This window comes from Notolabrus celidotus, chromosome 10 (genome assembly GCF_009762535.1).
Source record: "Notolabrus celidotus isolate fNotCel1 chromosome 10, fNotCel1.pri, whole genome shotgun sequence".
Taxonomy (NCBI): domain Eukaryota; kingdom Metazoa; phylum Chordata; class Actinopteri; order Labriformes; family Labridae; genus Notolabrus; species Notolabrus celidotus.
Genome location: NC_048281.1, coordinates 2,047,031 through 2,058,539, shown reverse-complemented (window position 1 = coordinate 2,058,539; position 11,509 = coordinate 2,047,031). Strand labels below are relative to the sequence as shown.

Here is an 11,509-nt window from a genome sequence, read left to right as displayed (position 1 = left end):
GTAACCATCTTTACCTTGCCTGAACTGATCCGGAGTCATGAGTAGTCACAGGCTATATCTGATTTTTAAAATGAGCATTATATTTTACATTTAAATTACATGTCCAATCTTCCTTTTCTATGAATGCCCCAAATTATATTTATTTGTCTGATCTTGTTGGAGCTATTTACATTGTTTCGTATATTTGATTATTCTTTACTTTAATCAATTAATTTATTGTTATTTAATTTAAGGTAATTATAGGTTTAAGTTTGATGCCATAGGGGTTATTAGTATATTTCGTTACTCACTTTTGTAGGTTGATAGTTTTGCACCGAGTGACGTGTATGTAGATGGACAGGTAAGATAGGAGGGGGGACACCGGGAGATTTGAAGGCTTAGAGACGTTCCCTTTTGTTTGACAGAAGCCTTTTTTGTGTTGTACAATAAACCACCAAAATACTGAATACTTGGCTGGACATTGGCAATCTTTGGACACCGTGTACAATCCACTCTCCCCGTGCCTCGTGGATAGTTTTTTAATTTGAGTTTTGAGTTGTGTAAAGTTGACAAAGTCAAATAGCCAATACAGATCTGATGTTGATAATTGGACCCATTTCCTCTTTAACCCACTTCAATACTGTGAGGTGTTGTGTAGCATGAGAATGATTTTTCAAGTTTTGAAGACCTTAACCTGCTTCCTTTTTTTGTTGTATTTGTTTTTTATTTGATTCTCTTTTTTCTATTATTCCATATGAAGTTTGAGAAGATTTATTCCATGTATTAAAGTCTGCTCTGGGTATTGGTGGAGCTAATGCTTGGAATAGAAATAAATAGTTTGTACCACCTTTTCTGTTGTTTTCACTCTGCTTTAGTAATCCATTATCATAATCTCCATGTGTTCTTATTGTTTTCTAAATAGAGTAATCATTCAACAAAACCTCTTGAAGTAAAGTTAAACTTAAGTCTGACATTCATGTTACAACTGAAAATATCCACTCAGCTGTATTAGCTTTCCTATGATAAAAGAGAATGTGTAAGCCAGTCCATCAAAAATGTTATTCAATTCAAGTTGATCTGCTTTTATCAAGTTTTGACATTTGACAATAAAATCAATGACTATGCATTGAAAGTAAAACCAGACAAACAATTAGAAAAGTTGGTATTTGTTGTAAAAATTTATTGTAAAAACTAACCACAAAGTACTATCAATACAAAAAGTATAAAAAGTACAAAAAAGCATTGCTCAAAAATAACTTGAGATGACAATATTTGAGTTGGTACTAATGGCACTGTGTGTATGATTCAGAATACAAAAGATGGAGTCTTAGGAGAGCGCGTTCAAGGCATTGAATTCACATTGAAATGATTAGATCATTTACAACTTCTGAGATTCCTGACCTCTGGTAACATTGATCCAACAATCAGCACTTTAAGACATGAACATGACAGACAGTAAATCCCTTATTCAAAATACAGACAGAGTTAAGCTTTAACAGAAAAGGAGAAAGTAACCTGGTCGACTGTGGGAATAAGAAACTGGGATGCAGATTATTGAAATTAAAAGAACTGTCGGGTGTGAACTGTAACTGTACCGAACCTTTTTCAGAACAGACCAGTCTCGGATTAAATCTGGCTTTAGGGAGCTAAGACAGCAGTGAATGTCATTCCTTTTCAAATTAAAAAGCCACAGTGACAAGAGCCTCTTCGATAGCACAATAGTCAAAACTAATACAAAAATAAAGAACAGTATCAAATACACGTTTTAACAATACAATACAATATCAAGAGTTACATGTTTTTCAAGCATTACCCAGGTTTGTTTATTCCTTTGGACAAAGGCACCCCAAGTGTGTTCCAGTTACCATCAAGGCACCAGGCTTGGGAATGTTGACTGGTGCAGTGCCAACATTTTCTAAACTATAAAAAAAATAAAACATTGTACACTTGAAAGAAACCTTTGTTTGAAAATTAACACCTCAAAAAGCCTTCATCAGCATGACAACTATTCCAGTACCTTTTAATGACCGGTGCCTTGTCCATGAACCATTTGTTTGCATCACACTCACTCAAAAGACTCTTAAAGTTACACCATGTTTTTTTGCTCTACAATTGGCTTAGCCTTACCTCATCAAAATGCTATAAAAACGGACTTCCAGTTTTGGTCTAAGGCAAACTTGAGATGCACTCACTGCGAACTTCCAGAAGAGGAAAGCTTGTAGAAATGACTAATAGTTCTAAGTCTCATAATAAAAATATTTGTAAAAAAAAAAAAAAAGGATAGCTGCCCTGAGGGAGAAGCAGGTGGACCATAACCGCTCTCACTGCATGACGGTAGTTGGAAAGCACTTTGGATCTTCAGACAGGCTGGAGTCAAGTATTGCTGGGTTGAGATGACCGCTCTCCTCCTCGTTTGATTTGTTGCTCGACCACAGCTGATCGTAACACTGGACGGCTTGGGTTGACTTCATCCACCTCAGCCGACATCTCGTCACACACACACACACACACACACACACTCACTCTGATTCCCTTTTGTCCATTCTCTGCTCTATAGTGTCATCTTGGCTGATGAGAACTTATGCACGGAGACCTGAGAACAGAGATATTTTGCCGTTAGTGTGTCATATGGGTCAGAGGTATAAAATTAAAAACACGCAGTGAATGAAAGTAACTGCAAGGGCCTCACCTTTCTCACATGTACTGCTCTGCTTCTCCTGGGCAAAGTTTAGTCTGTTCTGTTCAACTGCAGTACCGTTGGACTCTGGGCTGCTGCTGCGTGAGGGGCTGCTCTCCCCATTTTGATACGCCAGATCCAGATGCTGCTGGGCCAGTTTTAGGTGTCTACGCAGCCTTTCCAGCTCCCGTGATGAAGCCTCGTCGCCAAACGACTCGCGCCCCGAGTCTGCCAGGTTGTCCCTGAAGCCCATCTTCCCTGATGGGTCCTTCTTGAGAGCCGTGTGGTAGCCTGGAGGTGCAGAGGGCTGGCGGCAGATAGAGGATCTCTGGCTGGCCAGAGCTGAGTGACGTGGGGTGGGAGGTCTGGGCCGAGGTGCACAAAAGCAGTCCCGGATGCTGCTGAAGCCGAGGTGGAGGATCTCCAACACGGTGAAGAGCAGACACAACGCGCTGACAGCATACATGATGAGGAGGAAGATGGTTTTCTCTGTAGGACGTGAAACAAAACAATCCACAGTGTGTGGGCAGGGAGAGCGTGTGCACACATATGATGGAACCACTTCTAATCCGTACAGGACGTACTGCCCAAACAGAAACGAGGCCTCAAAGAGGGCACGTGACAGCAGCTGAAACACGTAGACCTTCATCAGGCCATCACGTTTGATGCGACGACGTCCGTCATGCTTTTTGCTCGGCTTTTCAACAACTTCCTTGTCTTTCTCCGGCTCAATCTCCTCCAGGATCATGGGGTCCTCCTCCCCGTTATCCTCTGCTTCCTCATAGTCCCGGTTAGTTCCTCGGCTTACAATCGGCATTCTCTTCCTGCTTCGCGGCCTGTAGTCGTCGTCATCCATACGGGCGATCTTATGCATAGCAAAGCCAAGGTACAAGATGGTGGGGGTGGTGATCATAATCACCTGAAACACCCAGAAGCGGATGTGTGATAGTGGTGCGAAAGCATCGTAACACACGTTCTCACATCCGGGTTGTTGTGTGTTACACACAAATTTACTCTGTTCATCATAATAGATGGATTCCCCCCCGACAGCTGTGAGTACAATCCGGAAGACGATGAGGAGGGTGAGCCAGATTTTGCCCACAAAGGTGGAGTGGTTGGAAATCTCATCCAACAGACGCGTGAGGAAGCTCCAGCTCATTTTGCTTCTGGATCTGGAGGGAACCTCTCAAACCTGTGAGGAAAAGAAGCCAAAATAAACAAAGAGAATAATCAGACACCATGAGAGAGCACATAGTCATTCCAGGCTATTATGTTAAGGTCACTGAAAGTTAAGTCTCACTAGTTATTATAAACACATCATGACTCCTTGTGTTACTGCACTAAATGGCCACAAGGTGGAGCTCTTGAGACATTGTTCCTGCTCAGTAATCCCCTGCCATGACATGACAGGGCATGTTGAGGTAAAGATCCCTCCTTACCTAAGCTAATACTGAGAGGGTCTTTGTGAAGACCATCATATCGTTCCCTCTAAACCAGACTACCTCAAGAGAAAGTCAAATCGTATTCCTCTGGAGGAAGTCACACTACAAAGTTTAATATATCGGTTCAGTGTTCAGGCAAGTTGAAAAAAAAAAAGACCAAAAATGACCTTGGTGACTCAAATTCAACTATTAAATGTAAATAATTGAACACCTGTTGTATGTAGTCATGGTTCAAATGTCAAACTAAGTTTGCAAAAAAAGTGAAAAGTAATTAAGATAAAGAGGAAATGAAGCGCTCCTGTGGTTTCACACCATCTGTGACTGACCTCATAACTCCCTCTGCCGAGTGATTCAGCAACACTATAAACCACCAGGCTTTTAATGGTAGTAGGAGGGCCAGAGCAGGGTTTATAGTTTATAAGTTTATATCATTTAATCACTCGCTTCAATGCTCAGGGGCTATTCATTCTAGGTCTTCTGTCCAAGTGCTTCATAGACGTCCATTCTTGAAATGTTCGATTCCATTTAAGAATTGAATTATTGTCGTTTCACACCGGGGGGTAGAAAGCAATGTTAGGTGTGTCTGATGGGAACTCTTTGGATGTGCTGACAGTTCTCATGATGAACTTTGCCACTGCATGTATGAGCAGGTATTAAGATGCCAATGGAAAACCAGGAACGCTCAGCCTATCTGCGTCGCACAGGATGTGACAAGAGTTCCCACCAACATGTTTTTAATAAGCAGTACGTTTGAATAATCTCCCAACATTCCTGTCTGACCAGTCTGACTTCAGCAAGCAGGGGGATCATAAAAGGTAATGCCATGTTCTATACAAAATACACTTTACAGACATGAATCCTGAGACTATGGAAATCTATGCAATGGCAGATATACTTTTTTTATAAATTGTATTAAAATTTTTAGCTCAAAGAAAACATTTATATGTGTTAAAGTAAAAAAACCATTAGAACCTGGATTTTAATCCAAGATCCCAAAACAGTTTATCTACAAATAGAAGCTGGAATGTGAGGAATGGGGTAAATATAAAAACTGCTTCATGAAAAGATCTCATTTTTACTGTTCTAATCCCACAACAGACTAACAGGGTAAAATCCTCATTTCCATGAGCGCGCCAAGGTGATCCGTTATTAAGGCTGTTTGTGTATTTAGGTTACTCCCAAGGTGTGAATGGGAGTGCTGTATGAATGGTAGTCCTATGAAAAGGTGTGACTGAAGTTCAATACAGACACCGCTATCCTTCAATGAATACAGTGTGGAAAAAAGTGTTCGGACACCCTTAACATTTTACACAATCTCAAACATTGTCATGAAATATTTGTGGAAAAATGTTTTGTTGTGTTTCAAGCATTAGACAGACATAAACAAATACAATTTTTTTTTTGTGTTTATCGTTTACAAGGAAAACTAACAAAGCTAAATTCTTGACAGTTTCAATATGTCAGCTCTCAACATCAAAGTCAACAAATAACAGAAAATGTGTTCAAAACTGAACAAAGAATAAATAAACCTGTGACTGGACTAAAAGAAATTGCACTTGAAGACCTAAGAGGGATTCTCAATGCAATATTTGGAGTGTCTGAAAACTTTTTTCCACCACTATAAAGTCAGCATTAAGTGTGCAGGCTTCTACAGTGATAAGAGTCAAATGAATGATGCTTCATTGACTGATGGGTAAGAACGAGTTCACCTTCTGTTTGCACACATGACTACCAAGAGGACAAGAAATTATACCATGCAGATTTGTCTGTGGATGAAACCTGAGGTCCTGAGGGGTATACTACGAAGCCGGATTTGCGGTTATCGAGGCAACTTCAGAGTTAACTCTGGATTTTCTGTACTACGAAGGTGGTTCACTCCTTACCACTGTAGATAACCATGGTTACTCATGCTGAACTCCTATGCTCAGGATCAGAGATCAGTTTGTAGAAAACTCCGCCCACTGACCAATCAGCTCGCTCCATCAGGAAGCTCTGTGAGCTGATCGCGAGCATAGACTGTAAATAAAAATGGACAGCGTTGCTCCGCCTCTTCCCGTTGTACGGTTCTGAAGCCAAAAAATCCCGCTCCTGGGCGCCGCCATTGTGCAGCCAGAGCCTGTAAAGCCACTGCAATAAGCTCTACCCTACAGCGTGACGTCACAAGACGCTGTGTGTCCTTTGAAGTTTCTCTCCACGGCGGCTGTGAATCAAAGGAAACCCCGAAGTAAAACCCCGTTTTTTAAACTCTAATAACTAACGAAAAAGAAACATTTCAGAAAAGAGGCCTTGAACACAAAACAGTCAAATACTAACTACATATAACCACAGCATACGGATGTGAGAGACATTCGTACGACGTGTGTTTATTTTTTAAGGTTTGACTGCTCCCCCATTCAAATGAATGGGGGAGACGGATTTTTTTGACCTATACTGCAGCCAGCCACCAGGGGGCAGTCACACTGCCGAAAGCCTCACCACCAGCCACCGGAATCTCTCCCTTGATCGCGAGGGCTGGGGGGAGACGGGCAGGATACTTTGTCTACCTGTATGATTTTATATATAAATACTGATGACAGTTATTGATTATCTTTCCTGACATCATATACAAACAGATTCTGAAGTCAGATTATTCAGATGAAATTATTTTACTGCATTAAATATAAAACTGCGCGTGCTTATCACTTTGAATCATGTTCTCATTTGTATTAGTCCTTTAACCACAGCGCTCAATTTGATACCGTCAGGACTGCAGCTGAAATATTAAGTCTAAAAGTGTCACACACGAGACAAGATTAAATCAGAGAGATCACTGTCAGGGAACAAACAAACAGAGTTATTATAGTCAGATCTATCTGCACTAAGATGGGAAATAAGACGTCATTTGCACATTCAAACAGTTTTTGTCTGATCCCTCAGTTCTTCCTTCATGTTTCAAACACAGCTGTGTTGAAGTTAATCTGGATTATGTGTTCAACTTCTTCATATTTTTCTAATATCAGTGCAGTGTTTGAAATTCATGTGGATTCATGTCTGCTGACGGCAGACTGTCCGTGTCTGTGATTGGTCACATTCTCCGCCCCGTTCATGTGAGCGTGCTCAGGGTAATTCTGGATTGACTCAACATGTTGATAACCAGCTTCGTGTGACAGTTTAGCGCGATCTCCTTTGTTGGGTTCACTGAAGCCGGATCAGGAGAAGACATCTAGGATATGCTGAACTCGCTTCGTAGTATACCTCTCTGGTGTCCCCACAAGGAAGCGTACACTTCTTTTATATTTGCCCAAATCACTGCTTTTGAGAAGTCTGCTCATAGTGCACAAAATGACAAACACTGCATGAAATAATAAGTTCTGCAGTGCAGTCTGCATGCTACTGCATCCCCTCCATCAGAATGACAGCATGAGGACTTCATGGCCAGGTTTAAACATCAACATAATTAAGAAATGTCTGCATTTAGACAATGGATCTGGTTTCAAATGGAATGCAAACTGCTGAATACTTTGCAGCAAATCACATGAACAAGCTGAATTAAATCTGATAGCAACCATTAATCCTTCCATACTTACTCTTATTTTTCCAAACTATAAATATTAGCTGCATTACTCTTTGTCAGGCTGCACACGACGTGTAAGGAATAGTTGTCAACAGCACACTCTGCTGCTTGTAATCTGGGTTAACGGTTCAGTTTTGCCTCAAGCTACTGTCAGCGCTGAAATTTATGTCAGCGAGTTTGTCAAGCCCTCACACAGACAGTTAATCAGACTGTCTAAATCTGACTGCAGTAAATTGCCCGCTCTAAAATCAAGTCCTGTTGGTTTTGAATGACACTCCGATGTGAGCGTTCTAAATTCAAAACATGCTTACTTTTTTTGCTGACAATGTGACTAATAAACTACAACAAATGTGAAGCTGTGTAGTTCCACACAACGAAACTTACACCGTGACGAAATAGCCAGAAAATACATTTGGATGGTTAAGACTGTATCAAAGGTCATATCATATCGACAATACATGTACATTTGTGATTTTTTCTGGGTGCAGTTTTAACTTTCTTCATATTAAACTTGAAACAAGTGACTTTCTCCACAATAACAGATTTAGTTAAGGGAGGAACAGGTTTGTTTTTCAGATCATGAGTTCAGGACACCTTTATTTTTTTGGAAAGATATGGATCACATTGAGGGGAGCACATGCTCTATACATTACTCTACCTACAAAAGGATTCTTTATTAGCATTTTGAACACTTCATCCAAGTCAGGGGGTTTGGGGCAAAACGGTGTTGGAAGCTACAGAATTCAGTTTTACAGAGATTTGTTGCCAAGATGAGATCTTGTTAATGTAGTCATACAACTTGCAGACTACTGAAGCCCATCCTTAACCCTCCCGTTATCTTACGGGTCGAATTGACCCTTTTAAAAGTCTATTTTAGGCAATATAAGCCCTCCAAACCAGCCAAATGCAGCATGAAAATCTGCATGTGACAGAAGGGGAGTCATGTCAATTTATCAACATCACTTCATATAAAAAAAATCAGAATGTAAAATAAACAAAACTCTATGTCATGTAAAACTATTGTATTTATATTAAGGGCTTTCCAATGTACATTAAAAAAGTGTTAACATTAGTGTTGATGAAAAAGGAGTGAGTTATCCTCATTGAACCATGATCTGTGAGGATTAAAGAACATCAGTGGACTGAGTCTTGATTTAAATGGTTAATAAATGGAGTTAAAATTTTGATTTGAAAAATGTGTATTGGGATTTTTGGGGTTCCGACACTTGGATAATTGACTATGCCATGGGTCAAATTGACCCAGGAACATTATTGCTGTTCCATAGAAACAAACACAACAGGAGAGTTAAATGGAAGTTTGAGGATCACTATGGTTGAAATTGGTTTAATCAAAAACTCTCTCTCAATTCTTGATACACATTAGTCTCAGAGTAAAGCACAGTTCATCCCTCAAATCTGTTTTTTAAAAGTTACCCTTTTTTTGTAGTCTACTACCTCCTATGTTTTTTTGATGCAGTCTTAACATCACCTATAAGGTCTACATATATTCCCTGACAGTTAATTAATTGTACTGTATAAATTTCACTAACATAGTATTTTAAAACTTGCTATCTGGACCTCTCTGAGGCACGACAAAAGCCTGCTTTAAGTCTGAAGTAGGTAAAGCAGCATAGTTTCACCACTTCCAGAGAGGCCTGCATGACAGAGGGACCTTTGTGGCCCCTCACATCTGGGAGGCTAGTTATGGTTCTCCTTTATCTCACAGCCTCACAGCTAAGAGGCCCTGAGAGCATAGGAAGGAAAATGTGAAAATAGAAGAATATGAGTCACAAAAAGGCGTGACTGGACTGACCCATGGATCCTCACAAATATATCCTCCCTGCTTCATGCCCCTATGGAAACTGGATGTACAGGTTGTTGGGTTAGCTATTTGAGTATAAACACATGAGACACACACACACACACACACAATACTCTGTGTGGGCCCAGCTCTGCTGTAAAGAACACTGGTACTGTGGATAATACAGAGTGGAAACCTAAAACTAGTCCTCTTCACAGAAACATACACGATCACTCCTCGTGTTTAACGGGACACGACGTCACCACGGTGCTCCACATGCGTCCACACATCCAGTTAACGGAAAACACGGGATCCTGTGTAGCTTGTTCCACAGTGGACTAATAGTAGGCTACTTCAAACAGAAAACCAGAGAATAATACAAATACCTTTGGAAAACAACGTGTGTGTGTGTGTGTGCGTGTGTGTGCAGGGGGAGAGGAAGCAGGACAAATAAGACTACAGGGATCCCTGCTTCTTCCTCCATCACTGAAACACAGTCCATACCCGAGGTACACACACAATGTAACACGAAGATTTAGCACACATGTAGTTTTAGAGCCATGTGGTGCTGGAGCCCAAAGAAATGTGCTCCACGCGCGGAAACCAGAGATGATTTCCCAGATTGAGACCTAATGGTAGTTTAATCAGCGCGGAGCAGCTCCAGCTTGTGCGCGTAAACTGAAGTTAGCCTGTGAACAACATTTCCTTTTCCCAAGTTCAGTGAAAAATAAGGGGTTAGAACCCCAGAAAATAACATTCATCACATCAGGACACGTGTTACTGTCGCCCTGGTGGAAAAGTTAAAGTAATAAGTTGAGCAGCATTGTTAGCAGAGGCTAAAAGGTATGTGTTGATGCTGCCGCGTTAACGTTAGCGCGGGTCGTGTGTGTGTGTGTGTGCTTTCTTACCTTCAGCTGTGATTTTAAGATCCCCTTGTTTCTCTGAACGGCTGTGTGAAGTTGTCGGGAGCTTTTTCTTGGTTTTCTCTTTATAAAAATAAAGCCCTCCCGCTCTGGTATCAAGCCATCCAGTGTTTCTTTCCCTTCACGGAGCCCTTTCCTTCTCCAGTTGTGCGTTGTACTGCGGGTGAGGACAAAGAATGATTCCCAACTAGTCCCCCCCTTTTTCTCCTCCCCGTTTCAGCCGAGCACCCCACCCCCTGTCTGCGCAAGAGTGGAGGAAAACCATCAACTGCCAGCATTCCTGATGCAATCCCTGCTTCGCCTTTCTGTTCCAACTTTACTCTGGAAGCAGAGAGGGAATGCACATAGTCACCACAGTCTGTCTCAGCAGAAGGACATAAACATGTCAAATACTACATTAGGAGAAATACATTAATGATAGAGAAATACAAGAATCATTTGCTCGGTGCTTAAAATACCAACTCTCAAAACAACAAGCAATTTTTGGGTCTTTTCCAAACATATTACTACTACTTCTTCCTCAAGGAGGGATCATGTTACAACCTGCAAATGACTCATGTCCCATCATTGCTTGGAGCAGCAGGTGGAAATAAAAACAGGCAAACAGCTATATGTGTGGTCTTGTCAAGCAGCAGCCTTATCAGCATCTAACCTTTGTTTCTGCTGAAGGATGTGGACTAACATTCAGACCACTGCTACCGAGTGCTCCGCTTCCTGCTGATGCAGATGTTCGGAAGTTGTTGCCATCATGGGGCCTCTTCCTCCATGTCAAACTTTCTTTGGCAAGGGCCGCACGTGCTTGTCCTCACAACCCCCGAAGAGTCTCTTTGAAGCTACTTCCTACACTCAATATTATTCATTACTCAAAGATGAAGTAGGGTTACCTCTACTTTGAGACAGATTTACGTCCCGTGTTAGGACTTGAAGGATGCTGGGGCAGTAGTGTCATGAATCACAGAGTCAGGCGGCTAACTCAGCACTATTTTAGCTGGGAAAAGGGGCATCTGTACCTCCTGCAGAATGATAACTGATGTACACTCAGTCAAAGGTAATGTGTCCTTAAAGCAGTTGAATTTCCAGTAGCCTTACACGGCACTTTCCCTAAAGAAGTGAGTCAATAAAGACATGTGCAGT

General features: G+C 41.2%; 1 protein-coding gene across 1 annotated transcript; it reads right to left on the bottom strand.

Annotated features, from left to right (window-relative positions):
• Positions 1 to 1,134: 1,134 nt before the first annotated feature.
• On the bottom strand, positions 1,135 to 10,710 carry cx43.4 (connexin 43.4). The gene is made up of 3 exons (XM_034693652.1): positions 10,361 to 10,710; positions 2,669 to 3,848; positions 1,135 to 2,572 (listed from the first exon to the last, which is right to left on the bottom strand). Exons 2-3 carry the CDS (start codon positions 3,813 to 3,815, stop codon positions 2,559 to 2,561), a joined length of 1,161 nt encoding a protein of 386 aa, XP_034549543.1. The 5' UTR covers positions 3,816 to 3,848; positions 10,361 to 10,710; the 3' UTR covers positions 1,135 to 2,558.
• Between the last annotated feature and the right edge of the window lie 799 nt (positions 10,711 to 11,509).